At 35.5% G+C, this 26,258-nt stretch overlaps 1 protein-coding gene across 3 annotated transcripts; it reads right to left on the bottom strand.

Annotated features, from left to right (window-relative positions):
• Positions 1-15,136: 15,136 nt before the first annotated feature.
• LOC109811494 (serine/threonine-protein kinase/endoribonuclease IRE1a) lies at positions 15,137-25,403 on the bottom strand. 3 transcript variants are annotated; one of them, XM_020375253.3, is made up of 7 exons: positions 25,077-25,403; positions 24,473-24,716; positions 22,342-23,702; positions 20,581-20,753; positions 17,181-17,427; positions 16,355-16,658; positions 15,137-15,507 (listed from the first exon to the last, which is right to left on the bottom strand). In XM_020375253.3, exons 1-7 carry the CDS (start codon positions 25,241-25,243, stop codon positions 15,376-15,378), a joined length of 2,628 nt encoding a protein of 875 aa, XP_020230842.2. In that variant the 5' UTR covers positions 25,244-25,403; the 3' UTR covers positions 15,137-15,375. The 3 variants fall into 3 exon arrangements, with proteins under 3 accessions (XP_020230842.2, XP_020230843.2, XP_020230844.2); XM_020375254.3 differs by lacking the exon at positions 25,077-25,403 and having other exon boundaries at positions 24,481-24,707; XM_020375255.3 differs by lacking the exon at positions 25,077-25,403 and having other exon boundaries at positions 24,565-24,695.
• Between the last annotated feature and the right edge of the window lie 855 nt (positions 25,404-26,258).

The following is a 26,258-nucleotide window of genomic DNA, read 5'->3' as shown; positions in this document are numbered from 1 at the left end:
TCCACTCCTGGACTTGAGTATTCTCGACCACTCCTGGCCTTGAGTATTCTCGACCACTCCTGGCCTGCCAACTTCACTCACCAGTGCTAGTATTCTTAAACCACTTATGGTCCCCCAAGTATTCTTGACCACTCCTGGCCCGTTAGCTTCACTTACAAACGCTAGTATTCTTAAACGACTTCTAGTTCTCCAAGTATTCTCGACCACTCCTGGCCCGTCGGCTTCACTCACCAACGCTAGTATTTTCTTATCAGCCACTTTTGGCTAGCAGTGAGTATTCTTTGACAAGCCCCTCTGGGCTTTACAAGTATTCTTTTCCTAGCCTCTTCAGGTTCTACAATGTATTGGCTAGACAAGTTTGGTTCGAGTGTATAGTTTACTCTCACAGAGAGGATACATATAGAATCTACACTCTCTAAGGTTTCACTACCTTAGTCCTACAGAGGCTTGTATTTGAGTGTTTGAATTACTCTCACGGAGAGGATACATAGGTTTACAACACTCACTAAGGTTTTTTCATGACTGACATTTTGAACACCTTAGTCTATAGAGATAACAATGCAATATTACATTGTGTATATGATTATGAACGTTCATCTCTGGTCTCTCTGTCTTGTGGGCTCGATATCATCTCTTCATCAAATGCCCAGGGCAAAGCCTATGATTATCCCTTTGTTGCTCCTTGCCCACCTTTTTCGGTTTGATGTTATTGCATACTTATAAACCTGTAAAATTTCCCCGTTGCATATGTCCGTTGAAGCTAATATAGTCGTTCATGACTAGTTTGATCCTTTCATTTAATGCATTTGGTCTTGCATTAAATGTTGCTTCTTGTTTTTAGACATTGCGTGTATTCTTCTCTGTCCTGTTGCCAGCAATGCTTGACTTTATCTGAGACCTAGAAATTATTTATCTTTTTCTGGTCATGCAGCAATATAGTCGTTGTCCTTTTCTGAAAAAGTGATGCACTTTTTCTAACACATGCTTGCTCTGCTTTTCCGTGTTTCTCTTCTTCTTTGTTCCTTCATTTAGATCGCGCATTTTACGTTGAGGGATTTTGTGTGCTCATGGACGATGCTTTGAGTAGTCTTTTGAGATTTAATAAGTGTTTGCGCGACAGTCTTCATCTACATCTGTTAATCTCATGTGTCTCTTGTCTTGTTCTTCATCTAAGTATTTGATGTTGATGCTTTGGCGTCTTATATGGTCTGGTCAGTATTGCAGACAGGCTTGTCTTCGTCCAGAGTATATTTTAGTCTGTGCTGCTCTTGGTCTTTATGTACGATTGACTTTCTTCTGTCCATAGACATGCCTCGTCCAATCTGTTCTTTAGAGCAGTTGCATTTGACACAACTTTGTCTGGATATTTTGTGATCATCTGGTGCATATTCGTGTTTCAACTACTCATCTCTTGAAGCTCAGTTTTCTACATCACTTGCGTTATCTATCTCGACTTGTCTAGTTCGTGTCTTGCCTTGATTATTCCTCATAGGCTTCGTCTGATGCTTCAGTGTCTCATTCTGGTGGTAGTCCTTTTCCGTCTATGAGCATACTTTGTTTTTATGCTTGATTAGCCATCATCTAATTCTTCCATCTAGTTTGTACAATCTTCATGGATTGTTGCATTTAATGCCTTTGATTTTGCATTACATATTTGCTTATTGAATCTTCACTTCACGAGATCTTTTGTACAATATGTTTGCTTTTCTAATTGGCATTAAGATATCTCTGTACTTTCTTGATATTGCAGAGATGGAGGTGTTGTCCTTTGCTAACTGGTTGTCCTTTGTTGACTGGTAGGTGAACTTGCTCTAACACACGCAGTTTTGATTTGTGAATAAGCGTTGGCCCATTTTTTTATCTTTCATCTTCTGTTTTGATGTCTTCATGTGTTCTTCTAAGAGTATGTATATTAGGTAGTTTGTCTGGTTGTGTCTTCAGACGCAATCACTTTTTCTTGATCTTCATTTGTGTATTCGAGTTTCTGTCTGGTATGTTTTAACTTAGTTTTTTCCATCATCTTGGTTGCTCATGTCCTTTTTCTTTATTTCTTTTTTATTTATGACTGTCTTCGTCTGATGTGTTCCCTTCATTTGCTCAGTCTTTATCCAGTGCTTGGCTCATGTCTCTTGGTCCTGGTATGGATGCATATCAACTTGCCTGTACTTATATCTGAAACACTAACACACTTGTTAGAAATAACAATACATATTATATTTGTCTCATTCAAAACCTTAGTGGGAATTGCTTTCGTCTTCGTCTAACTTAACATCAATATGGTTGTGCGAGTAAAAGATGAAAAGAAGAAAGAGAAAATCAAGCGTAGAAGCAAAAGCATGCATGTATCAGGAAAAAGTACATTACTTTTTCAGATAAGGACAACGTTTTACAGCTATGCGACTGGAAAAGGACAAAAAGGTTTCTAGATCTCTGCTAAACTCAGACACTGCTGCTAACAAAACAAAGAAGACTTCACGTAATGTCTATAAACAGGAACCAACATTTAATGCAAGATCTTATGCATCAAATGAAAGATCAAACTAGTCATGAACGACTATATCCGCTTCAACAGACACTTGCAACGGGCATATTTTACAAGACTATATATACATCACCACTTCAAACCTTGAAAGGTTGGTTTTGGAAGAAATAAGCAAAGAGTGATATCAAGCCCACGAAGCAATGAAACCAGAGATAGAGCTTATAGAGTCAAATTTATAATGATGTATTTATCTTTGTAGACTAAGGAGTTCTAAGTGTAACTTAGGAACATGAACCTTAGTGAGTGTAGAAATATATGTATCCTTTTTATGAGAGTAAATCACACACTCAATCCTTGTAAAACTAAGGTTGCATACCTTAGTGAGTGTACAAACATATTTATCCTTTCTATGAGAGTAAACCAAACACTCAAACCAAATCATATATTCATCATTTGTAAAGCCTGAAGAGGCTAGGGAAAGAATACTTGTGAAAGCCTGGAAAAGCTTGTCAAAGAATACTCACTGAGAGCTAGAAGTGGTTGAGCAAAGAATACTAGCGCTAATGGTAAAGTTGGCGGGCCAGGAGTTGGTCGACAATACTCACTGAAAGCCAGAAGTGGCTGAACAAAGAATACTAGCATTAATGGTGAAGTTAGCGGGCCAGGAGTTGGTCGATAATACTCACTGAGAGCCTGAAGAGGCTGATTAAAGAATACTAGAGCCAATGAGTAAAGTTGGCCAACCATGAGTGGTTGAGAATACTCGGGACCAGGAGTGGTCGTGAGTTGGGTGGTCTAGAATACTCACTACGAGCCTGAAGAGGTTGATTAAAGAATACTAGTGTTGATGAGTGAAGTTGGCGGGCCAGAAGTGGTCAATAATATTACATGTACTTCATTGAATATCTAGTGGAACCCTTCATTTGAAGGAGACTAGACGTAGCTCAGTCTGAGTGAACCAGTATAAAAATCCGTGCACTATCTATTTACATTTCAGACGCATTTTTATGTACTTGCTAAATCATGTTGAAAACTTCGTCCATTACTTATTCTTCAATGAAACAGTTTTCATTTAAGAAATATTTTTCGTGTGCAGACAATAAAATTTCAGACGAAAAACCTTTAGTTGAACAAATCCTGCACAGCTCTTAAGAATTAAAAATAACATTTTTATTGGATGAAAAGGACTTCCTTTGCAAAACGTTTTTAAAATTCCTTTGTTCACACACACACATATTCAACCCCCCTTCTATATGTTTTTTCGCTAACCTCAATATTTAGGCAAAAGATTAAAAATTTTGGTAAGTTTTAGGCATTATACATTAATTATTCTCCCAGATATCAAAGACTTGGGGGGGCTTGTGTATCGAAGAAGTCTCGGGTCCAAAATGTTGTCAGTTATCATTCCTAGAAAGCTATCAAGCAAGCAACCTATAAGGCCAAGAAGTATCTGGTCTAGTAAAACACCATCTCGTAATTATGACGAAGAGTAACGTTCAATCATTATAGTGTAATAAAGACTTTTGAATATTTAATCGTCAAATCCTCAACGCTAACATTCTTTCACTTAGAGCATCTCCAATGGGGGTTCCTTATAAGCAACTCCTTGTGCCACATTACTGTCACATCAACTCTGGCCCACTTTATGAGTTGCTTAAATTTTAACAGAGTTGCTTGTAGAAGCAACTCTGCTAAAATTTAAGCAACCCATAAAGTGGGCTAGAGCTGATTTGGCAGTGATGTGGCACAAGGAGTTGCTTATAAGCAACCCCCATTGCAGATGCTCTTATAAGTATAACTACATCACACCTTCATAAGGTATGTAACATATACATAATACACTCAATCACTCTGATTACTTGCTAAATTTGGCATCGAAGTTTCTTTTGCAAGTACAAACCACTTGATACTTGAAGGTAGAGGACTAAAGACCTTTAATCGAAGACTTCTTCCTCCATTTTTCAACAAGTACAGAAGCCCTTAGGAAGAAGAATGCAAAGATAAGGAGAAAGTGTAGACGCTTGAAGGATGAAAGAAAAAACCTGGCATCCTTATCGAAATTAGGAAAATTATCTTGACAAAACTTACATTCCTTATTCACATAACCCGTCTATTTGGCCTCTTGGTTCTTAAACAAGTCGGTATGAGGAATCATTTTCCTATGCCTCTCTATCCATTACACTTGCATCATCACAAAGAAATATTTTTACCAAGTCATGCATTTTTGTCCTTAAAAATGTCGACCACATATTAGCATTTGATGGATAAAATATTTTCATGAACAAATAGGGAGAAAATAAGAAGTGTCAGCTACATGATGGTAAATCTGATATCACAAAAGAAAATACCTTAAATCTCATAGTATTTTTTCTTGAGTATGAAAATATAGCATGTAATTAAGCCTTGAGAAGTATATTTTGAAAGCAGAAGCTGATAAGTTTCTTGGTTTCATGTTTATTGACAAGGGAATTGAAGTTAATCCCAACAAATGCTAGGCAATAGTTAAGATGAGAAGCCCCAAAAATGTAATATATATATATATATATATATATATATATATATATATATATATATAAACTTATTGGTCAAGTAGCCTCCTTGTCTAGGTTTTTACCCAAGCTTGCAAAGAAGAAGAAATCAATTCTTAGGCTGTTAAATAAGAATAAAGAGTTCAATTGGACCAAGTATAGGCAATCTTTCTAAGATCTTAAGAAAACACTCTAGGCACCCTCAACATTAACTAAACCTATGAATGACTAAGAAGTAATATTGTACTTATCTATGTTTAAAGAGGCATAAGTGTTCTTATAGTGCAAAATGTTGGCAATAGACAAGATCCAATTTATTACATCAATCAGGTATTAAAAGATGTAGAACATTGTTATGATTTTATTGGAAAGCTCTCTTTAGCCCTATTAATAGCGGGGAAATGACTATGACTATACTTCTAAACTCACTACGTAATTGTTAAAACTAACAATCCTATAGCTAAAGTCTTGTATAAACCGGAACTTGCAACAAGGATGATAACATGGTCTATCGAGTTCTTTGACTTTGGATATGGCTACTAGCTAAGGGCCCATTAAGGCTTAATATTTAGTCGAGTTCTTGAATTAGCTATACCTAGAACCATAGGTTAAGGATCAATGGTGGACATTTTTATGTTGAAAACTCATCTAGCCAAAAAAAGAAGCAAGGTCAGGATCATGATGCAAGGCTTATAGGCCTAGCTCAAGAGTATTTTCTCAAATTTGACTTCCAAGTGTCCATAAACTAGGCTAAGTACAAAGCTCTCTTTGCTAGACTCAATTTGGCTTGAGAGATGGGAGAAATAGATGTTATATGTCGAAGTGATTCTCAACTAGTAAAACAATTGACAAATGCACACCAAATTAAAGATCTTTAAATGCTCAAGTATTATCATAAAGTCATAAACCTAAAGGAGACCTATTTGGAAGTCTTCATAGAGTATATCTCAAGGTAAGATAACACTCAAGTTAATATTTTATCACAAGGGCTATTATGAGGAGATTAGATCAACATAAGACTATCATACAACAAATAGTTTTCAACACAAGCATTTCAACAATTTAATGCCTAGAGTTAACAATTGATGATAAAGAGTGGATGACTTCCATCATGGCTTAGTTGAATGACAAAACCTTGCCAAAAAAGCCCATTGACACAAAAAGGCTAAGAGCTTAAGTCACTAAATATTGTTAGATTGGAAGAGAATTGTACCAACGAGGGTTGTTGGCACCACTACTAAAGTGTCTCACAAGGGTATAATCAGTAGCCAAGATCATAACAATATATGTTGTTTTGGCGTCCCATATGCCATAGTTATTGGTAATGGCTAGTAGTTCAAAGATAGAAAGCTTATCACGTTTCCCTAAGGATTAGAAATTCGACACTGAATAACCAAGTTTACTTGAAATTCTATTTTTATCATTTTTAATTTAGAAACTCTTTTATCTACAATATTATTCCTTCCTTCTCATTATCGAATAAATAAATATATCATTTTATATTTATCAAATAATCTTTCAAATTATTTTTTTTATCTAATTAGTTAATTTATAAGTTTCTTTTTATACCCTAACTTATATATCATATTTTTTATTTTCATTAGAAATCATATGCTTTTAACTAGTTTATTAGTTTTCGAATAGTTTATAAGTTGTTCAGATAGTTTATAGATCTAATTTGTCATTTATAAAGATAAAGACTAGGGTGGACCACTAGGGTGGACCACCTTGTTAGGTGGTCTATCATTAGATGTATCTCATCCATATGATTATACAATACAATTTCTGTTAGAAATTTTATTTCTAATAATTATTGTGGGCTACATATATTATTTGTAGTATTTATATTAGTTATTTACATTTAGTTGGGCTCAATAAAAGTGATCTAATTTTAGTGAGCCTTTAGACTGCCAACAGGAAAAATTGATATGGGCCCATATAAGTGGAAACCAGATTTGGCCCGTTAGGGGTTAATGGGAACCCTAATAGGTTTAAAATCATAAAGATGGTCATGGTCCCCAATATGCCAAATCAGAAACACACGTCTCTCTGTCTCCCCATCAAAAGAGTAACATCAAGTCCCATCAAGGAATCTAGTGATTTGGCTGAGGAAGATCATTGCACCAAAAGACTATTCCGCTGCAACCTTTTGATCAATGTCAATGGATACAGGTACGTATTATTAACATTAACTCTGTAATCTGAGACAACGGTTCTTAATATTGATTAATGAAAATTTTCTATTTGGCTTAAGAAATTTATACCAACAAGTGGTATGAAAGCCGCCATTGTCATTAGGTTATGGGGTTCTAAAGCGTATTATTACAATCCTTTTTCTTTCTTCATTGACAATACGTGTATTTGAATGCGTTGGTCATTTTTTTTGCTTCAATTTGGTTTAATTGATTGTACGGATAAAGAGATCGATTAAAAAAATTGAATTTTTATTAAAGAGAATTTTTGTGAAATTGTATAATTTTTCTGTGAATGTTATATATTTATATATGTAACAATTTTGCAATGATCCAGAAGACATTGTCAAATGAAGAAATTTTTTGAATTTTTTAATTTTCTCACCGGAAGTGAGATAATTGTTCAACAATGCAATAAAAGAATATTTTTCTCATCGGAAGTGGGAAAATAATATGAAAAGTGAAAAGGAAAAGGGTTGATAAAGACACAAATATAATATAAATATTATGTTTGATCCTTTGAGTACCACCAGAAGTGGGATTTTTTTTTGTCAAAATCATTGTTGTAATATTAAATGATATTTGGGAAAATTATATGATCAATATATTAAATTCCACATTATCGAAATTTTAATGGCATTCGCGTAAGAATTATTTTCTTGAAATTTGATTGATATTATGTTCAAATTTAAATTGATATTTTTTTTATATCAAATTTGAGTGCGAATATTGACAGATTATAGACCCTCTTTATTAATTAATTTGTCTGGTAATTTTTTAATTAAATAAATTGATGTAATATATTGCTAAAGCAATTCCTATTATAGAAATTAATTTGATTAAAAATTACAATAGATGTTAGTATGAGATTATTTATGCAATTTGTGCACATCCCAAAGGAAGACACAATCTGGCCAAATAATAACATGTCTGTGATGATAAATATGTGACAATTATAAAGTTACAATCACGTAAATAATAGTCGGTCCAAAGAAAGGCTATTATTTGACAGAATTAATTGTCAATATTTGATCGTTGCATTGAGAGTACCACTAACAAGTTAATTTGTATGTCCAAAGACAAAGAATTAATGTTGTGCTCGGTATCTTGTAATGGGTCTATTATGTAAATAATCTGCATGTTTTATTTATTTTATTTTGTGAGCATGTAATTAAATTATAAAAAAAATTCTGTTCTATTACAGTTGCTGTTGCTAGTGCTGTTAACTTATCTGCTCAAATTAATTGTATACCCATGCTTAATGGGACAAACTTTAAGCCTGGAAGGAAGCGGTTGAGATAATTCTTGGCTGCATGGATCTTGATCTTGCACTTCGAGCTGAGAAACCCACTCCAAATCTGGAAAACCCGGATGAGGATAAGGTTGAAAAGTGGGAACGCTCAAACCGAATGTGTTTGATGATCATGAAGCGATCTGTTCCAGAAGTTTTTCGGAGCTCTATTTCTAAGAGCCACAATGCTAAAGGTTTCCTTAATGCCGTTGAGCAGTATTTCACCAGTAATGAGAAAGCTGATGCAAGCAGTTTGCTTGCTAAACTTATCTCTATGAGATACAAAGGTAAAGGAAACATAAGGGAGTACATTATGGAAATGTCTAATCTCGCGTCAAAACTAAAAGCACTAAAGTTAGAGTTGTCTGATGACTTGCTCGTGCATCTAGTTTTGATTTCTCTTCCTACACACTTTGGACAATTCAAGGTGAGTTATAATACTCAGAAAGATAAATGGACCTTGAATGAATTGATTTCTCACTGTGTGCAAGAAGAGGAAAGGCAACAAAGAGAAAAGACTGAAAGTGCTCATTTAGCGTCAAGCTCTCGGAATAGGAAGAGAAAGAATAATAAGGATGTTGTAGAAAGGACTTCTCAGCAAAAGAAAGTCAAAAAGGATGAGAACACACCTACTTGCTTCTTCTGCAAGAAGCCTGGGCACATGAAGAAAGAGTGTCCCAAGTACACCTCTTGGCGTGTAAAGAAAGGTAATTTTATCTCTTTTGTTTGTTTTGAAGTTAATTTAGCTTTTGTACCACATGATACTTGGTGGGTAGATTCTGGTGCTACTACTCACATTAGTGTATCCATGCAGGGTTGCCTTTGGAGCCGACCGCCAAGTGATAATGAAAGATTTATATATGTGGGTGATGGCAACAAGGTCACAGTAGATGCTATTGGAACATTTAGATTACAATTAAAAACTGGATTTCATTTGGATTTATTTGAGACTTTTGTTGTACCGTCTTTTAGGCGGAATTTAATTTCTATTTCTAGTTTGGACAAATTTGGTTTTTCTTGTTCATTTGGAAATAATAAATTTAGCCTCTATTAAAATTCAAATGTTGTTGGTTCTGGTTCTTTAATTGATAATTTATACTTACTAGATGTAGTTAGTTCCAATAAAGAAAATTTTAACATTGATTCTCGTGGTACGAAGCGTAAAATAAATGAGAACTCAACCACCTTATGGCATAAGCGTTTAGGCCATATCTCTAAACAGAGAATTCAGAGGCTTGTGTCGGATGAGATTCTCGAACCCTTTAACTTGTCAGACTTTGAGGTTTGCGTTGAATGTATTAAGGGTAAACAAACAAATTCTAGAAAATTAGGTGCCGAAAGGGCTAAGGACGTTTTGGAATTAATTCACACAGATATGTGTGGGCCATTCCCTATGGCATCTTGGAATGGACAACAATATTTCATTACATTCATAGATGATTATTCAAGGTACAACTACCTATTTTTAATTCATGAGAAGTCTCAATCCCTAGATGTTTTCAAATCTTTTAAAGCTGAAGTTGAGCTTCAACTTGGAAAGAAAATTAAGGCCGTCAAATCTGATCGTGGTGGTGAATATTATGATAGATATGATGGATCAGGTGAACAACGTCCAGGGCCTTTTGCGTTTTTCCTAAAGGAATGTGGCATCGTTCCTCAGTATACTATGCCTGGGAAACCAAGCATGAACGGTGTTGCAGAACGTAAAAACAGGACTCTTAAGGATATGGTGAGAAGTATGATTAGTCATTCTTCCTTACCAGAGTCATTGTGGGGAGAAGCGCTTAAGACTGCAATCTACATCCTAAATAGGGTACCAAGTAAAGTAGTTAACAAAACTCCTTATGAGCTATGGACAGGTAAAAGGCCAAGTCTAAAACATTTACACATTTGGGGCTATCCGACTGAAGCGCGTCCTTATAGGTTGCATGAAAGCAAGCTGGAATCAAGGACTGTTAGCTGTTATTTTGTTGGTTATCCTGAACGCTCTCAGGACTATAAATTTTACAATCCCACTACTAGATCATTCTTTGAGACGGGGAATGCAAGATTCCTTGAGGATGTTGAGTTTGGAAAGGAAGAGAACATAAGAAATGTTATCTTTGAGGAAGAACCTGTCATTGACAGTGATCAAGTCCTCGTGCCTATTACTATTCCAGTACCTACCCAGTAATAGGTGACAATCATGGAGTTATTCCTGACATTGTCCCTACACAAGACAATATTGAGGTTCTCCCTCAAATACCTATAGAGCAAGCTCAACAATCTCAAGAAGTGCCATTAAGGAGATCCACTAGAGAAAGGAAAAGTGAAATTCCAGATGATTACATTGTGTTTCTTCAAGAACATGAGGATGACATTGGTTTAATAGAGGTTGATCCAATCAACTTCTATCAAGCTATGCAAAGTTCTAGCTCTCAAAAGTGGATTGATGCCATGAAGGATGAGATGAAATCTATGCAAGACAACGATGTTTGGGATCTCGTTGAATTACTTGAAGGTGTGAAACCTATTGGTTGTAAATGGATATTTAAAACCAAGAGGGATTCAAAAGGTAATATCGAGAGATATAAGGCTCGTTTAGTTGCTAAAGGTTTCACTCAAAAGGAAAGCATTGATTACAAAGAAACCTTTTCTCCGGTTTCTTCAAAGGATTCTTTTAGAATAATAATGGCACTCGTAGCTCATTATGATTTAGAGCTCCATCAGATGGATGTTAAAACTGTGTTTCTAAATGGTGACATTGAAGAAACGATTTATATGATGCAACCAGAAAATTTTGTGTCTGGTGACTCAAAGTCCATGGTATGCAAACTAAAGAAATCCATCTATGGTCTCAAACAAGCTTCCCGTCAATGGTATCACAAGTTCCATCAAGTTATTACCTCATATGGTTTTGAGGCAAATATAGTTGATGATTGTGTTTATCATAAGTTTAGTGGGAGTAAATATATATTCTTGGTGTTATATGTCGATGATATACTGCTTGCCAGCAGCGATATAGGCTTACTGCACGAAACCAAGAGATTTTTAACAAAGAATTTTGAAATGAAAGATCTTGGTGAAGCCTCTTTTGTATTAGGTATTAAGATACTAAGAGATCGTTCTCATGGTATCATAAGGTTATCACAAGAGAACTATATTGATAAAGTTTTAGATAGATTCGGCATGAAAGATAGTAAACCAGGAGATACCCCTATAGCCAAGGGAGACAAATTTAGCCTCAAACAATGCCCTAATAATGACCTTGAAAGAAATGAGATGCAAAAGATTCCCTATGCTTCAGCTGTGGGAAGTCTAATGTATGCTCAAGTTTGTACTCGTCCTGATATTGCATTTATAGTGGGAGTTTTGGGCAGATACTTAAGTAATCCTGGGATGCAGCATTGGAAGGCAGTAAAACGTGTAATGCGCTATTTGAAGAGAACAAAAGGATATATGCTCACTTATCAGAAGTCTGACAGTTTAGAGATCATTGGATACTCAGACTCTGATTTTGTCGGATGTCAAGACAGTAAACGCTCCACATCTGGATACATCTGGATACATCTTTATGTTGGCTGGAGGAGCTATCTCTTGGAAGTCTGTTAAAAAGACTATTATAGCTTCATCAACCATGGTTGCGGAGTTCATTGCTTGTTTTGAGGCATCCAACCATGGGATATGGCTGTGAAATTTTATCACTAATTTATGTGTGGTTAATGGCATTGAAAGGCCATTGAAAATCTATTGTGATAATAACTTTTCAGTTCTTTATTCCAATAACAATAGGAGTACAACAAAGTCAAAATTCATTGATATAAAGTTTCTAGTTGTTAAGGAAAGAGTTCAGAATAAGCAAATTTCTATAGAACATATAGGGACTAATTTTATGTTAGCTGATCCACTTACTAAGGGTTTGGAGCCTAAAGTCTTTCATGAGCACACTGCTCATATAGGTGTAATCCCTTATAGTACCCTAGTTTAGTGGGAGTCTCATTTATGTTTTATGTCTTCTTTATTTTTTAATTTTTCCAGATATTTGTATTATTTGGATTTTCTACAGAAATAAAGTTGATGTTCATAATTTTATTCTGAGCTTGTTTTTGTGCAATACATATATGTTGCGTTTTGAATGGATCTCTATAAAGAATAAAGTTTGGACCAGTTGGAAATAGACATGATTAAGATCACGTTGCATGTAATTTTCATGCCACTTATCCATATTTGATCTATGTCATTGAGTGCATACAATTGTGGTGATCATGGTTGTCAATCTCTAGTGATAACTCGTAAATTCTTACGAGTTTACGAGTTTAGGACAACTTACCTGTACAACTCGGAGGTAAACTTGTTTTTGAGTAATCTCGGAATAATCTCGGTAATCTCGTGAGATCACTTTCGATATTAAGAGATCACCTTTTTTTTTCACTTACACAAAACGCATGTTTTGTGTTTTGTGTGTTAGGGCACTTATTTAGCCTCGTCTCCTCTCCTCTTCGTTTCCTCTCCTAGTCGGCTCCTCCTCCGTGCGCCTCCTCTCCTCCGCAACTCCTCCTCCGCGTTTCCTCGTCTCCTCCGTGCGTGCCTCGCCTCCTTTGTGCGCCTTGCTTCCTCTGCACGCCTTTCCTCCGCGCGTCTCTTTCTCCTCCGCGTCTCCGCCTCCACTGTTCTTCTTCTCCGTGCGCGACTCAATTTTGTGCGAACCTGGTTAGGGTTTTTAAATTTTAATATTTTTTTATTTGTCTATTTTTAAGAACTTGTGTTTTTTCATTTGTGGGAACTTTTGTTAAGAATTTGTGTTAAGAACATTTATTATTAATGTAATTTGCTATTTTACTATTTAATATAGAGTTAAAATATTCAATTATTATGTTATTTTTAATTATTTATTTATTTATTTATTTATTATTAAGTAATCTCTTACGAGTTTACGAGACGAGTTTACGATACGAGTTTACGGAGCCTCCACGAGATTACGTAAACTCTCGAGATTGACAACCTTGGTGGTGATCATTGTGGTTTAGTCACATTAAATAATGATGAAAGCTGCAGTGGTTCCCTGTTGTTATATGAGATGGACCAGATTGTTTAAGGGGAGTCTAAATGTAAATAGCATACGGTTGCGCGCCTAAAGAATTTTGTGATATAAATACTTAAATGAATATGAAGCCCAAGTGGGAGATTGTTAGAAATTTTATTTCTAATAATTATTGTGGGCTACATATATTATTTGTAGTATTTATATTAGTTATTTACATTTAGTTGGGCTCAACAAAAGTGATCTAATTTTAGTGAGCCTTTAGACTGCCAACAGGAAAAACTGATATGAGCCCATATAAGTGGAAACCAGATTTGGCCCGTTAGGAGTTAATGGAAACCCTAATAGGTTTAAAATCATAAAGATGGTCATGGTCCCCAATATGCCAAATCAGAAACACACGTCTCTCTGTCTCCCCATTAGAAGAGTAACATCAAGTCCCATCAAAGAATCCAATGATTTGGCTGAGGAAGATCATTGCACTAAAAGACTATTCCGCTGTAACCTTTTGATCAACGTCAATGGATACATGTACGTATTATTAACATTAACTCTGTAATCTGAAATAACGGTTCTTAATATTGATTAATGAAAAATTTCTATTTAGCTTAACAAATTTATACCAACAATTTCCACATTAGATTTTCTTTTTCTCTCTCCCTTTCGCTCCTCAAATCTCATTTACGCCATCCTTACCATCACTCCTTCGCGGCAACGAAGATGTGCTCAACCACATAACTCCAACAATTGAATGTAAGAATCTATGATTGGAAGACTCAACCCCTCCATCACACCAATACCACCCACAACTAGCAACCAAAAAAGAAAGGAAATGTCAAAGCTAAGATCCAATAGCATAAATTGTGCTTGATTTGGAACATATACAAACAAATCAAAGAATAACATGCAACCTACTACAAATCAAAGATAATTTTGGAAGGTTGTGACATAGCAAAAATACCTACACCAGCATAGAGGCAAGTGACCCAGTTGCACAAAGGCTCGTGACTCAACACAGATAAGGTCCTCGACTCAACGCGAAGGCGACAAGTTATTTAGCGCAGCAGCAACAAGCATTTCAGCACAACGACAATAATCAATGCGAAGACAACATTTATTTTTGGTGGTTTGTGACACTCTGGTCTCTCTCCATTTGGTGGGTGGTGCTATGATGGTCTCTAGTCTAATACTCAAAGGTTTGGGAAAGTATATAGGAAATAGTGCTATAATGTATAAAGACTATAATAATAACCTGTGGTCACTTTAATTCAAAGGCTCTTAATTATGATTCACGATGGTACACCTATAAATTTGGTTCATCTTAGAATTCGTCGGTTTAGTTTTACCAAATACACTCCAAATTGATAAATAACTTTTAAAAAGGACCCAATTTGGTCAATTAGCCATTCCAGAAGGGGACAATTTTTTTTCTTCCTTTACAATTTAAATAATCAACTTCAAATAATTTAGTGTATGTGTTTACAGGTAATAAGGGCATGTTGTAACTTCACAAAATAGCTTATGTATTTATTGATTTTTCTTCATATATTTATTATTTTTCAACCATTTTATACTAAGTTGTGTTTTATATTTAAGTTATAGGAAGGAAAACGTAAATCGAAATTATCTTTAAACTAATTTTGCAGAATAAATTTAATTGAAATGTTGAATAGTCATTCCAAGGGAAGGGTGTATATACACATACACGTATAACTCTAGGTTAGATTAACATACATACACATGTACATTATTACATTTTACACAATATCAATATTTCTGCTTCTTACTGCAACCAGTATTCGCCTTTGTATTCTCAAGCCATCTGAATTCTGAACGATGCCAAGGCACTAAGCAACAATTTTTTAAAAATATTTTTGGAAACATTCTTCCTCCTTGCAATATTTGAGTATAACTTTATACACTTCAATCAAGAGTTTAGGGTATCGAACAGCAAAGTAGTTGCAGAATCCTTCGGGAACAGGTCCTACGAGTTCCTGAAAAGTCAGTAAGAAATTAGAAGCCATATATAATTATATGGGTAGAAGGAGAAAGCTATCATGTCCTAAAGAGAAAATATTCAGCTTATGCAATACTTATTAGCACTATAATTATTTGCTATCCTTGAAGTTTATGCTTTTAGAACATTATTAATGTCATATGTTAACAAAGATGAACGTTGAAATTTTATTCATTCTTTAGATTAATGTTTCATGGATTGTGATATGGTTCGATAGATTTGACGAGTACAGATACATGATATCATACATGATATGGTTCAAGGTGGTCTGCATTATGACTGTGATTAGTTTTTGCTATTGCTGTAAATTTGTTTGAAATTTTCATGAGAATAAAGTTTAGCAAGGCGAACAGGGTTGCCTATTTTAATAGTATATTTTTTATAAGGGTGGGTGTGAGACTTCATTCGCAAGACCCACAAGGTGAGTAGGTAGGGGTCAAGCATTAAGTTAGGACTGAAGAGTGCGGGATGGGGTAAGTTACCAAAATCCAACCCCAACCCACCATGTCATTGTTGCTTGCAAAAGAATACAAGGAGTGCTGAATATATAGGGAACCCTTCCTAAATATTGCAGTGAGAGAAAAGAGAGAAAACGGTTGTAAAAGCAACCAGCGGAGAGAGAAAAACAAGAGAGGTGGCTGGACAGCTGTCCACTAAAAGATTCTGAAGATATCCTAAAGATATCACAGAATGCAAAAAGCAAAAAGGACTAACAAACAAATATTCCCGTTGTTGAAACCCATATACACTAACACTATCCAACCAAAATACCAAAAATACAAATGAGAACAAATTTATCTATTAAATGTTGACCAAGAAAGAACCTGAATTTCTCGAGGCAATTCTCTATAGTGATTTAGTTTGTTTCTCATAACTCGCAACAAGTCCCGAACACTGTTAAACTTGTACCGCCGGTAATGACCGATGTTAGCAATGAAGGCCTGTTCCATCATTTCATCCCACTTTCCACCCATGGCTACAGTGCCAATGCATTCTAATGCCACCAAAAGATCAGAATCGGTCTCTCTATTTTCCAGTTCTACCCTGTCACTGGTGTCACGTAGAAAAGAAAGTCTCATCTCGGAACTCCAGAAAAAAGGATGATACAATACATCACTCGCCTTTGGCCTGGAATAAAAAGAAATAATTTCTCAAATGATATTGCTAGCTCGTAACCTGACAATTATAAATAAAAATGCTAGAGACACAACAGCATTCGTGGACCTCTATATCTAAAAGCAAAAAGCTTTTAAGAGAGTTTATCTTTGGCAACACATACATATTACCAGTCCCTCATTGACTAGGTCACAACTATACATGCATTGTTTTTGAAAAAAGATACGTAATTAAAATAGAGAAAATAATTAAAAAAATAAGAGTTGTGAAAAAGACCCAGCTGAATAATGATGTCACGAAACATTCAAAAACTCAAATAAATACTACAATAGATTGATCATTACATATGATCAAAATAGGGTGCACTCTTGCATCTTATCTAATCATTCATCAAAGGTATATATGGTTGGGAACTTTGAGACTTCATTTTATAACACATCAATTAAGCAAGTTATAACAAGATGCAAAATTATGAAGGCACATGAAAAATATATTTTCATTCTCCAGAAAACACACCGAATGAAAATAATTTACCTTAGATTAGGGTTATGGTTTAATAAGCTACTAATAAGATCCGTGGCTTCAGGAATAAACTCCACCAAGGAAAGATCTTTTTGACTATTCAAAATATTGATATCCCGTTCAATACGTTCTCCAAATGGATGTCTTCCCCCAGTTATGCAATAAAAGAGGACACAACCTAAACTAAATATATCTACTGCCCGTGTTTGGCGTCCCTTAACAAGCTGTTCTGGTGCTTGCCAACCTGAACTGCCACAACCTGCAATTAAGCCATTAAACCTTAAGGTGAGAATAATAAACTAACTAAAGTCCTGCAGGTTAAAATTTAGGATTCAACAAAATCAAGCTGCTCAAACTGAAATGAAAGTCGAACCAAGAAATGGAAAAAGTGAATAGATGAACTCTACAGATCACTGTTAAATTTGAGTCTGATATCTGAATAATATGAGATTGGATTGATAAGGAAATAAAACAAAATTACGTAACATGTAACAACTCTTAAAATTACTTCCTAAATTAGATCAATTGATTACACGATAAATTATAATGAGACATGCTAAGACATTCTAAAATACTTCGGAGATATTTTGAGATATTCTAACACTTCCCCTTGGGCTAAAAACTTTGTTACGAGGAAAATGCTAAAAGAAAATAATATTAAAAATAATGTTGGCGCTGTAAACAATAGCTAAAAAAACAATTTGAGGATGTGGAGATGTTCGAGAAGCAATATGCAATACAAGCACCAGTAGAAAATAACTTGGTAAAGATGACTGGATTGAAATAGAAGGTCAGGTTTGGGAGACAATGCCAGAGCTGGTAAAGGAGCTGAGTCCCAAGGTGAGTCTCTAGTGACTGATTTCGGTAGCATCCGGAGGAGGTAGGAGTTCTGAGGAGGCTGTGGTCCACGATGATAGTCCTAGAAGATACAAGTAATAGTGGAAGGTTCCTTGATAAGAGAGGCTGTAGTGTAGCAGCCTCAACTAGCCCAGGAAAAGGAGGAATAGGTAAAGTAGAAGACATAAGAAGGGAACAGAATCAAAGAAGGAAACACTGGCCGAGATGAGGAAATGGTGATTTGGAAAGACAACAATAACAATTTTGAGACAGGAAAAACATTTAAGGGACAGCCAAATGGGGCCAAGATTTTGTCAATACCTGACCAGGGGTGAGTTTGCAATATGGACAGGACAGAACAGGATGACTTGAGGACACAACAGGGAAGGGAATGCAAGGGTTGATGAGGAAACAGCACAGCGTGAGGAACCTAGTATCAAACACAAAAGGGGCCATGCAGTTAATCAAGTATTGGGTAGTAAGGGATGAATCATCCCAAAACCAAAATGGAGGGAGAAACCAAGTGAATTACAGGAATGATGAGGAATATAAGTACAGAATAACACAGAAGAGAGAGGAAGGACTGAGTCAATCCCTTGAGATTGTGTTTGGGAGTCATTGGCTAAAGTGACTTTCAATAAATAATCGGATTGGATATGTTTGAAAAAAAGGTTCTTGTTGCTAGGGTTATGACCAGATGCACACAAATTAAATACTCAAGGACCAAATGAGAGCAATAGATAGACTGGCAAAAAGTTTTTTACAATATTTGCAAAAGAGGCTCAGTGGAACTACAGGATTCTTGTAACTCAAACCAACTCAAAAAATCCACATAGGCTACTGGAGATGTTGTAGGTGGATAAGAAGGCTTGAATGTGGCCAGATGCACGAAAAAGTCAAATACCCAAGACCCATTGACCCAAACGAGCGCTATTAAGATAGACTGGCAAAAAAAATTACAATATCTGCAAAAGAGGCTGTGGAACTACAGGACTCTTGAAACTTAAACCACCTCAAAAGATCCATATAGGATACTGGAGATGTTGTAGGTGGATAGGAATTAGGAAGGCTTGAGCATGGCTGGTTGAGCAATCTGGGCAACCCCAGTAAGGTCATGAAGGTGCATCCATGTAGAGTCCAAATATTGTCAATTATGCAAACATAGGACCACCAAACATTCAAGAGACAATGACACTAGTAAAATCATGACAAGCTCCATAGGGATGTTAATTTTCACAAGTTTACAAAAGTTTGGTTTGCTTCCAAGCAGACTCGGTAAGTAACAGAAAATGGTACCACTCAAATACCATATTAGAATTACAGGGTTTTGATATAGAAGGGGGGAGTGAGAGAAATATGATATGACTCTAAATAATAAGTTTGGGTAGAAACATGGTTGTCAAACTCGCGAGTCAACTCGTAAACTCGTACGAGTCTACGAGTCTAGGGTAGCAAAACGGGTTAACTCGCGAATAGACTCGTTTTTTGGTAGACTCGGGTAGACTCGGTCAGAATCGCGAGTCTGAGGCCGAGTCCACGAGTCTACTTAGGTTTTTTTTTCCACCCCTAAATGCCCCAAAACGATGTCGTTTTAGCTAGGGTTAGTAAGTGAGAATGGCATTTTTCCCTTCGCACACGATGCCTCCACCATTCTCGCGAGTCTGATCTGATTTCTCTCCCTCCACCACATACGAACGCTCATCTCCGCCGCGTACGAACGCGCATCTCTGCCACGTACGAACGCCGCCACATACGAACGCGCGTCCTCTTGCTGGGAAAGGAACAAGTCCAGTTAGGAAGGAAGCTCGCGAGTCTGATTTCTCTCCCTCCGCCACATACGAACGCGCATCTCTGCCGCATACGAACGCGCTTTCCGTCATTGCAGCTTCCAGCGCCGTCGTCGTAGCTTCCGGCGTCATCCCTGCAGTTTCCGACGAACACCCACTAGTCACTGTCTGTCTTCGTGAGTGTTACTTCTTACTCTAACATTTTTTGATTTGTATTATGACATTTTATTGTTATTTGACTTATTTCAGACTTAGAATGTTGAAATAGTGATATCATATTGTGTGTATTCATGTTTTTTAATATCTTTTAATATTAGGTAGACTCTTACGAGTCTACGAGTCGAGTCTACGAGAGCTCCACGAGTTTGTGTAGACTCTCGAGTTTGACAACCTTGGGTAGAAATGGTATGTAATAATAATATAATAATATGATACAGAATAATAACATAATGTCTTATTTATACAAATTGATTAGGTCAAGTAATAGATTCTAATGATGTAAAAGCCCACTAATACAAGACTACTAACCCTTATCAAATAAAATTTGGAAACAACTCCTATGATTGTTTCCTCAATTAGATCACAAATTGAATCCAATAAATTATAATGATCTTTTAAGATATATAAAGGATAAGCCTAGACAATCTAAGAAACTATGAAGATATTAAGAGATGTCATCTCACCACAGTAATATACAAATACTAATCTCATGCTAGACTTACTTGGATATTCACATGGCAAATGGTAGGAAAACAAATAAATTCGTTTTTCTTCTAAGGAGTACTTACCAGTAGCATTATTACCCAAAGAAGACATATTTTCAAGAAGGTGTTTGCTGATCCCCATATCAGAAAGCTTTGCACATAAGGATCTTTCTTTACTTATTAGAACATTTTGTGGTTTCAAATCTCGGTGTACTATTCCCAGTTTATGCAAATGATCGATCCCAGAAACAATGTCCCTGTGTTGCCATATAAAAAATGAAAGTCAGTTTAAGTAAAAAGGTATAATATAAAGTTAAATGTCAACTTCCGCCCATGAGGTATCATAAAAGGAACATTATCTCAACCTGAGTCCCCAAATGAGTTGAATCAACTACATAAATCAAAGTTGTAACTGAATATGTTTATTCTTGGGCATTCTTTCTTATTCAATACTATGTTTTCCTCCAACCTACTACCACAAGGGACTTGGGTAGTAAGTCCTACATCGAGTAGTATGGGATGCTAGGTAGAGTATTTAAGTGCTTGGTTCTCCTTGCTTAACAGCTAGCTTTTAAGGGAAGGTTTCCCAAGTCTTTAGGTGTTTATCAATTGGTATCAATCAAGGCTGGTTGACAGCATCTCAGAAAGGGTGATGATCGTAGAGGTACTCAGCTACTGAGACATCAACTCTCAGCTATTACAGGCAGTGCTACGACAGGGACTTGGGTATTGTGGGATGTCTAAGTTCCATAGCGAGTAGTATAGAATGCCAATGGAGTGTTTAAGTGCTAGGTTCTTCCCCTTAATAGTTAGCTATATAGGGAGGGTTTCTTAGGTGCTTGGGTGCATATCATATTACCTTCATTTTATGATTTTATGTCACTCTCTGTACCCATCTCATCCCCTTGGTTTCTTCTCCTATTGCATTGAAATACTAAAGTTATTCTAGTCAGTTGTATCAGATCATCTACTTACTGATTCTACCTCAACCTTAGATGTTAAATCCAGCATCCGCATTTATCACCTAGTTTTCTATCCTCAGCTGAAGTAATGGTCATGCACATCAATAGTGACAAGGTACATTTTCTTAGCCTAAAACCAAAACTACCCAACGAGATCTCACATCAACTATACATATGGCCAAAATAGAGCTTATAAAGGATTGGGCAAACCACACCTCATGTGTTAGCTTTTGAAATTAAGTATGCCAGGCCCAATTTCAAGATGGAATCTAACTATCAAAGCCTATCATAGATCTAATATTGGGTCAGCTTCAATTATCAAAAAATCTACCTAACCCAGTATGTATTTTATTTTTATTTGCATACAATACAACTTTCATTTTTATACATATAAAATTGATTTATGTCATATATTTAACTGCTATGTAACTTCCTCTATTTGCCAAGATGCTATCCGCTATAAGGTATAGAGGATTATTTACTTTCCACCATTTTCCACAATTCATAATTGATAACACTATATCAATGCCTACCATAGATCTAATATTGAGTCACCTTCAACTATCTAAAAATCTACCTGACCCAGCAATTTTCCTAACACCGAAAAAAATAAAGTTCTTCAATCTCCACATTCCAGATCTTCAATCCTAGGCATGAGAGGATGTGTTGAGATTTCACATCAATTATAGATATGATCGGTAGAGCTAATAAAGGCTTGGGCAACCTTCACCTCATGAGATAACTTTTAGGTTTGAGTTTGGCCTAGCCCAAATTCAAGATGGTATCGAAGTCTATCACAAATCTAATATCATGTAAAAATTAATTATTTTTTATAATATATGCATATAAGTAAGTCATCAAATCAAGAAGACATCATACCAACCTCATCAGATTCAATAAATGAGGAGATGGATAACCGTTTTTCTTCCAAAGACATTGCGCATTATCCTTCCCTGACTCCATTTGGGACTTTATCAAACATTTGAAACCCTTCTCTTTCCTATACTCAGAGTCTTCTGATATATCTGAATGAATTTGAATCAAATCATCTAAGTTGCATGTACAACGTTCCAGAGCAAGGTAAAAAAAATCACTATCAGACTCCATCCCATGCCATCGGACAATGTTTGGATGATGATCAGACATAATGAGGCTTTGGATTTCCTTAAAAGCTACATCATGATGACCCTTGACAAGACGTTTCACAGCAACTGCTCGGCCTTCATATATTCCCTCAAGGACAATGGTACCATTGCTTCCCTTGGCAATCTCTTTATTTGAAACAAGTAACTTACCAATTCTTCGTCCATGAACACTTTCATCAACTTGATTGAATAGCTGCCATACTTCACTATCAGTATCCTTTTGTGTCGGTACATCATTGTTCTCTGAATAAGGGTGCTTTTCCCTTTCATCGATAGTGACATTTTTCTTCCCTGACTTACGAGTTTTCTTTTCCTTAGCAGGTGAACTCTTTAATTCAGACTCACTGTTTTGGTCCTTCAGTATATCTTCATTCTTAATCACTAGAGGATAGATGAGTGAAAAGGCCAGAACTAAGACTGTGAAAAGTATAAGAGGTAATGGAGTTGGCCATTCCCTTGTCATGTTCAGATAATCTTCCCCTGGTGTAGTAACCTCCACAGAAGGCTGAGGAAGCATCATGAAATCATCATGACCATTGAATGATCTATCAATATTTGGCTGCGATGGAAGCATTAGATTTGAGTTAGGCATTGAGAGCATATCATTTTCATGATAAACCCCAAGTTGACTTTCAGTTTGTGAAGATTCAAACAGAAAATTCTTCTTCAGACGGAAGACTTGTTGTTTCTCTTGACATGGGTATGACATTGCAAAGTTGAGGCCATTGTTAGAAGCATACTCGTCCTCTACACCAAAAGAGGTATGTTGGCATAATAATACAGCCTCAAATTCAGCTACTGTCAAAGTCCACAAAACTTTTCCTGAGCTAGGACCAACAGATTGAAGAGAATAATCTGTTCTAAAAATCTTAAGCAGCACCTGTGATGAATTTACCTTCACAGGATCAACACCCTGCCTGCCATCACTCCAAGGTGCAGAAGCATTATCAAAATCAGACATCCAATGGGTTTGAATGATTGATCCAGTTTTAGCATCAACTTCAAACAAAGTGCTTCTTTTGGATCCAAGTGTTACGGATCCATCATCTGAAAATGTAGGTGTACGAGCTACAAATTCTGCAATAGATTCTGATATTCTCTGCAGATATGACAAATTGACGGAACATCAACTTCAGTACTCATCCAAATATAACAGCACTTAGATAAATATAACTTTGAAATTACTATTGGTCACATTAAATATTATATTTTTTTAATTAAAAATAAACAGGGCTAAACCTGGATATATATATATATATATAAATAATGCCGGAACCCTATAAAATCATCTCAATTAATTTTCTCAGTTATAGGTATGAGACTAATAAAAAAAGAACAAAACATTTAATTACATATAGAGTTGGAGCAACCACAGCATCAGCATGTCTCAAAACAACATGCCGCAGGAACAGCCTGAGACCCATATTAGTCTCCCCGAAAACTATTGTATGAAATTAATGTATTGGAAAATGATCCACTGGGAATAGAAGAATTTAAAGCTAAATTCATGTATTTTTCAGATGTATATATGGTTCCTTATCCCACATACTTAGGAAGTATGAAATATAAACCATTACAATATAATATATTTTGGTAGTATTATATACACTCAGTCAGCCATAGTCTCTGACTGTCCAGAACCTTTTCTCTCAATCCAAAACACTTCTACATCATGCAAATGACTTGCAGAGTGCACATGTCCATATATGCTATTCTTCAAATGAGGTATCAATAAGTGTCATTCCCCTAAATAAAGCCAATATATATTTGCAAATTTTTTAACCATATCCAACCAAGAACTAGGTTAACTTCCAAGTAAGAGTTATATTCAAACAATCACAACGCTCAGATATATCTTAAGACAAATACCATTTTACCAAAGAATTTGTCGTGCATGTACAATGACCAGTCATCCCCACATTCCATGAACCCACCCATTGCTGCAGACGCATTTTCTTTACCATTATCGTTATTTATCGGAGCTCGATAAGATTGGTAGATTGGCAATCCTGTCGAAAACGACCATATGGCCCTCATGGAACCACTCTCCGACGTTTCCACCAAATGCATAGTCCCATCCGGGGTCGCAACCAGTGCCGTAGTTGCATCCTCACTGTCAATGAAAAAACATTCCATGAAGCAGAATGACACTGTTAGAATGCCACCAGCCAATAGAAACAACTAAAACCATCACAACTAAACCTAGAAAGCAAGGAATCAACACGCACACAACCACATCAAGAAACAAGAATCTTTAAAACGTGATTACGACACAGCACATGAAATTAGCACAAAATTGACACGAAACACAAGCTCTGAATCAAGAGAAAGAATCAACGTTTCACAAAATGATGCAGTTTATCTAACTTGTATGCAGATTATTTTAAAGAAGGTGCAGAGACTAAAACTAGCACGTAGTCCGATAAGTGTTCGATAAAAAGACATGAGTGATGGAAAATTTGAGGGAACTGACGGTGGAATGGAGAGAAGGGAGCGGGAAGAGCGCGGATGAAGTCGAGCGTGGAAGTGGTTTTCTTCATTTTGGTGTTTGGTGTGAGGCGTTGATGAGGTTGGGGCGAAGGAAATGGCGATTGCTAGGGAGAGAAGAAGGGTGGAAATGGTGAAGAGAGGAAAGTTCATGATGATTAGGGGATTGAGATTGTGTTTGGGTTGAAAGAATTAAAGAGGAGGAGAAGTTGGGAAGGAAGGAAGGAAGGAAGGGTAAGGGAGAACAGCAATTGGCAACATGGAAGATTCTAAGCTTCTTCTCAGATGCTTGGATTTCCTCAACATCCTACACTTGGACTTCTATGGTTTAAGAAAAGTTATAGGGTATACACCTTTTCAAAAATATTTTTTTTATTGTTAATTATTAATACACCAATTACAATTTATTCATTTTATGTTTTTTTAATAAATTTTTAAGGCCAAATTATATTATAGTTTTGATTTTTTTTATTTATTTTAAGATTTAATTTTATTTCAACATTTTTAAAAGGTATAATTTAATTTTTAATTTTTTAAAAAATTTAGTATTATTTATTTATCTAAATTAACATTAACGACATTAAAAAACCATAATTCTAAATATTTTAAAAATTAAATAAATAAATAAATTATTTAAAAATAATAAAATCAAATCAAATATTTTAAAAAATAAAAAATAAATTGAATAAAAACTTATCTAACATGATTTGTTTAAATAAATTTCCACAATCTATCTCAGTTAGTTATATTTCATGATTTTGTTAAAATAATTAAATTTATTCTCATGAATCTTATTCAATTTTAGTTATTAGTTTAAAAATTGGATTGAATGATCTATTTCAATTGATCTAATTGAGAAGTGATGTAGTAGTACAATTGATCTAACTTCAAAAATAATATTTGGTTCGTATTATAAATGGTAAGAATTTTCATCCAATCTAAAATTAATAAAAATAACTAAAAAATTCAAGTAAGAAAATAATTTGTATTTAGTTATTGTTTTAATTTAACCCATCATAATTTTAAGATAAATAAAAATATTTATTTTAATATTACACATAGGCATAATTTTTAAAATGTTTGATTCGGCCATTTAATTTTTAAAATATTTATTTTTTTCCTTTTATTTCTATAAGATAGAGGCTGAAAAGAGTAGGCGAGGGATGCC

Source organism: Cajanus cajan, chromosome 5, assembly GCF_000230855.2.
Source record: "Cajanus cajan strain Asha chromosome 5, NIPB_CcT2T_4, whole genome shotgun sequence".
Classification (NCBI taxonomy): Eukaryota; Viridiplantae; Streptophyta; class Magnoliopsida; order Fabales; family Fabaceae; genus Cajanus; species Cajanus cajan.
The sequence above is the reverse complement of the archived record's forward strand: the minus strand, read 5'-3'. Positions and strand labels throughout refer to the sequence as shown.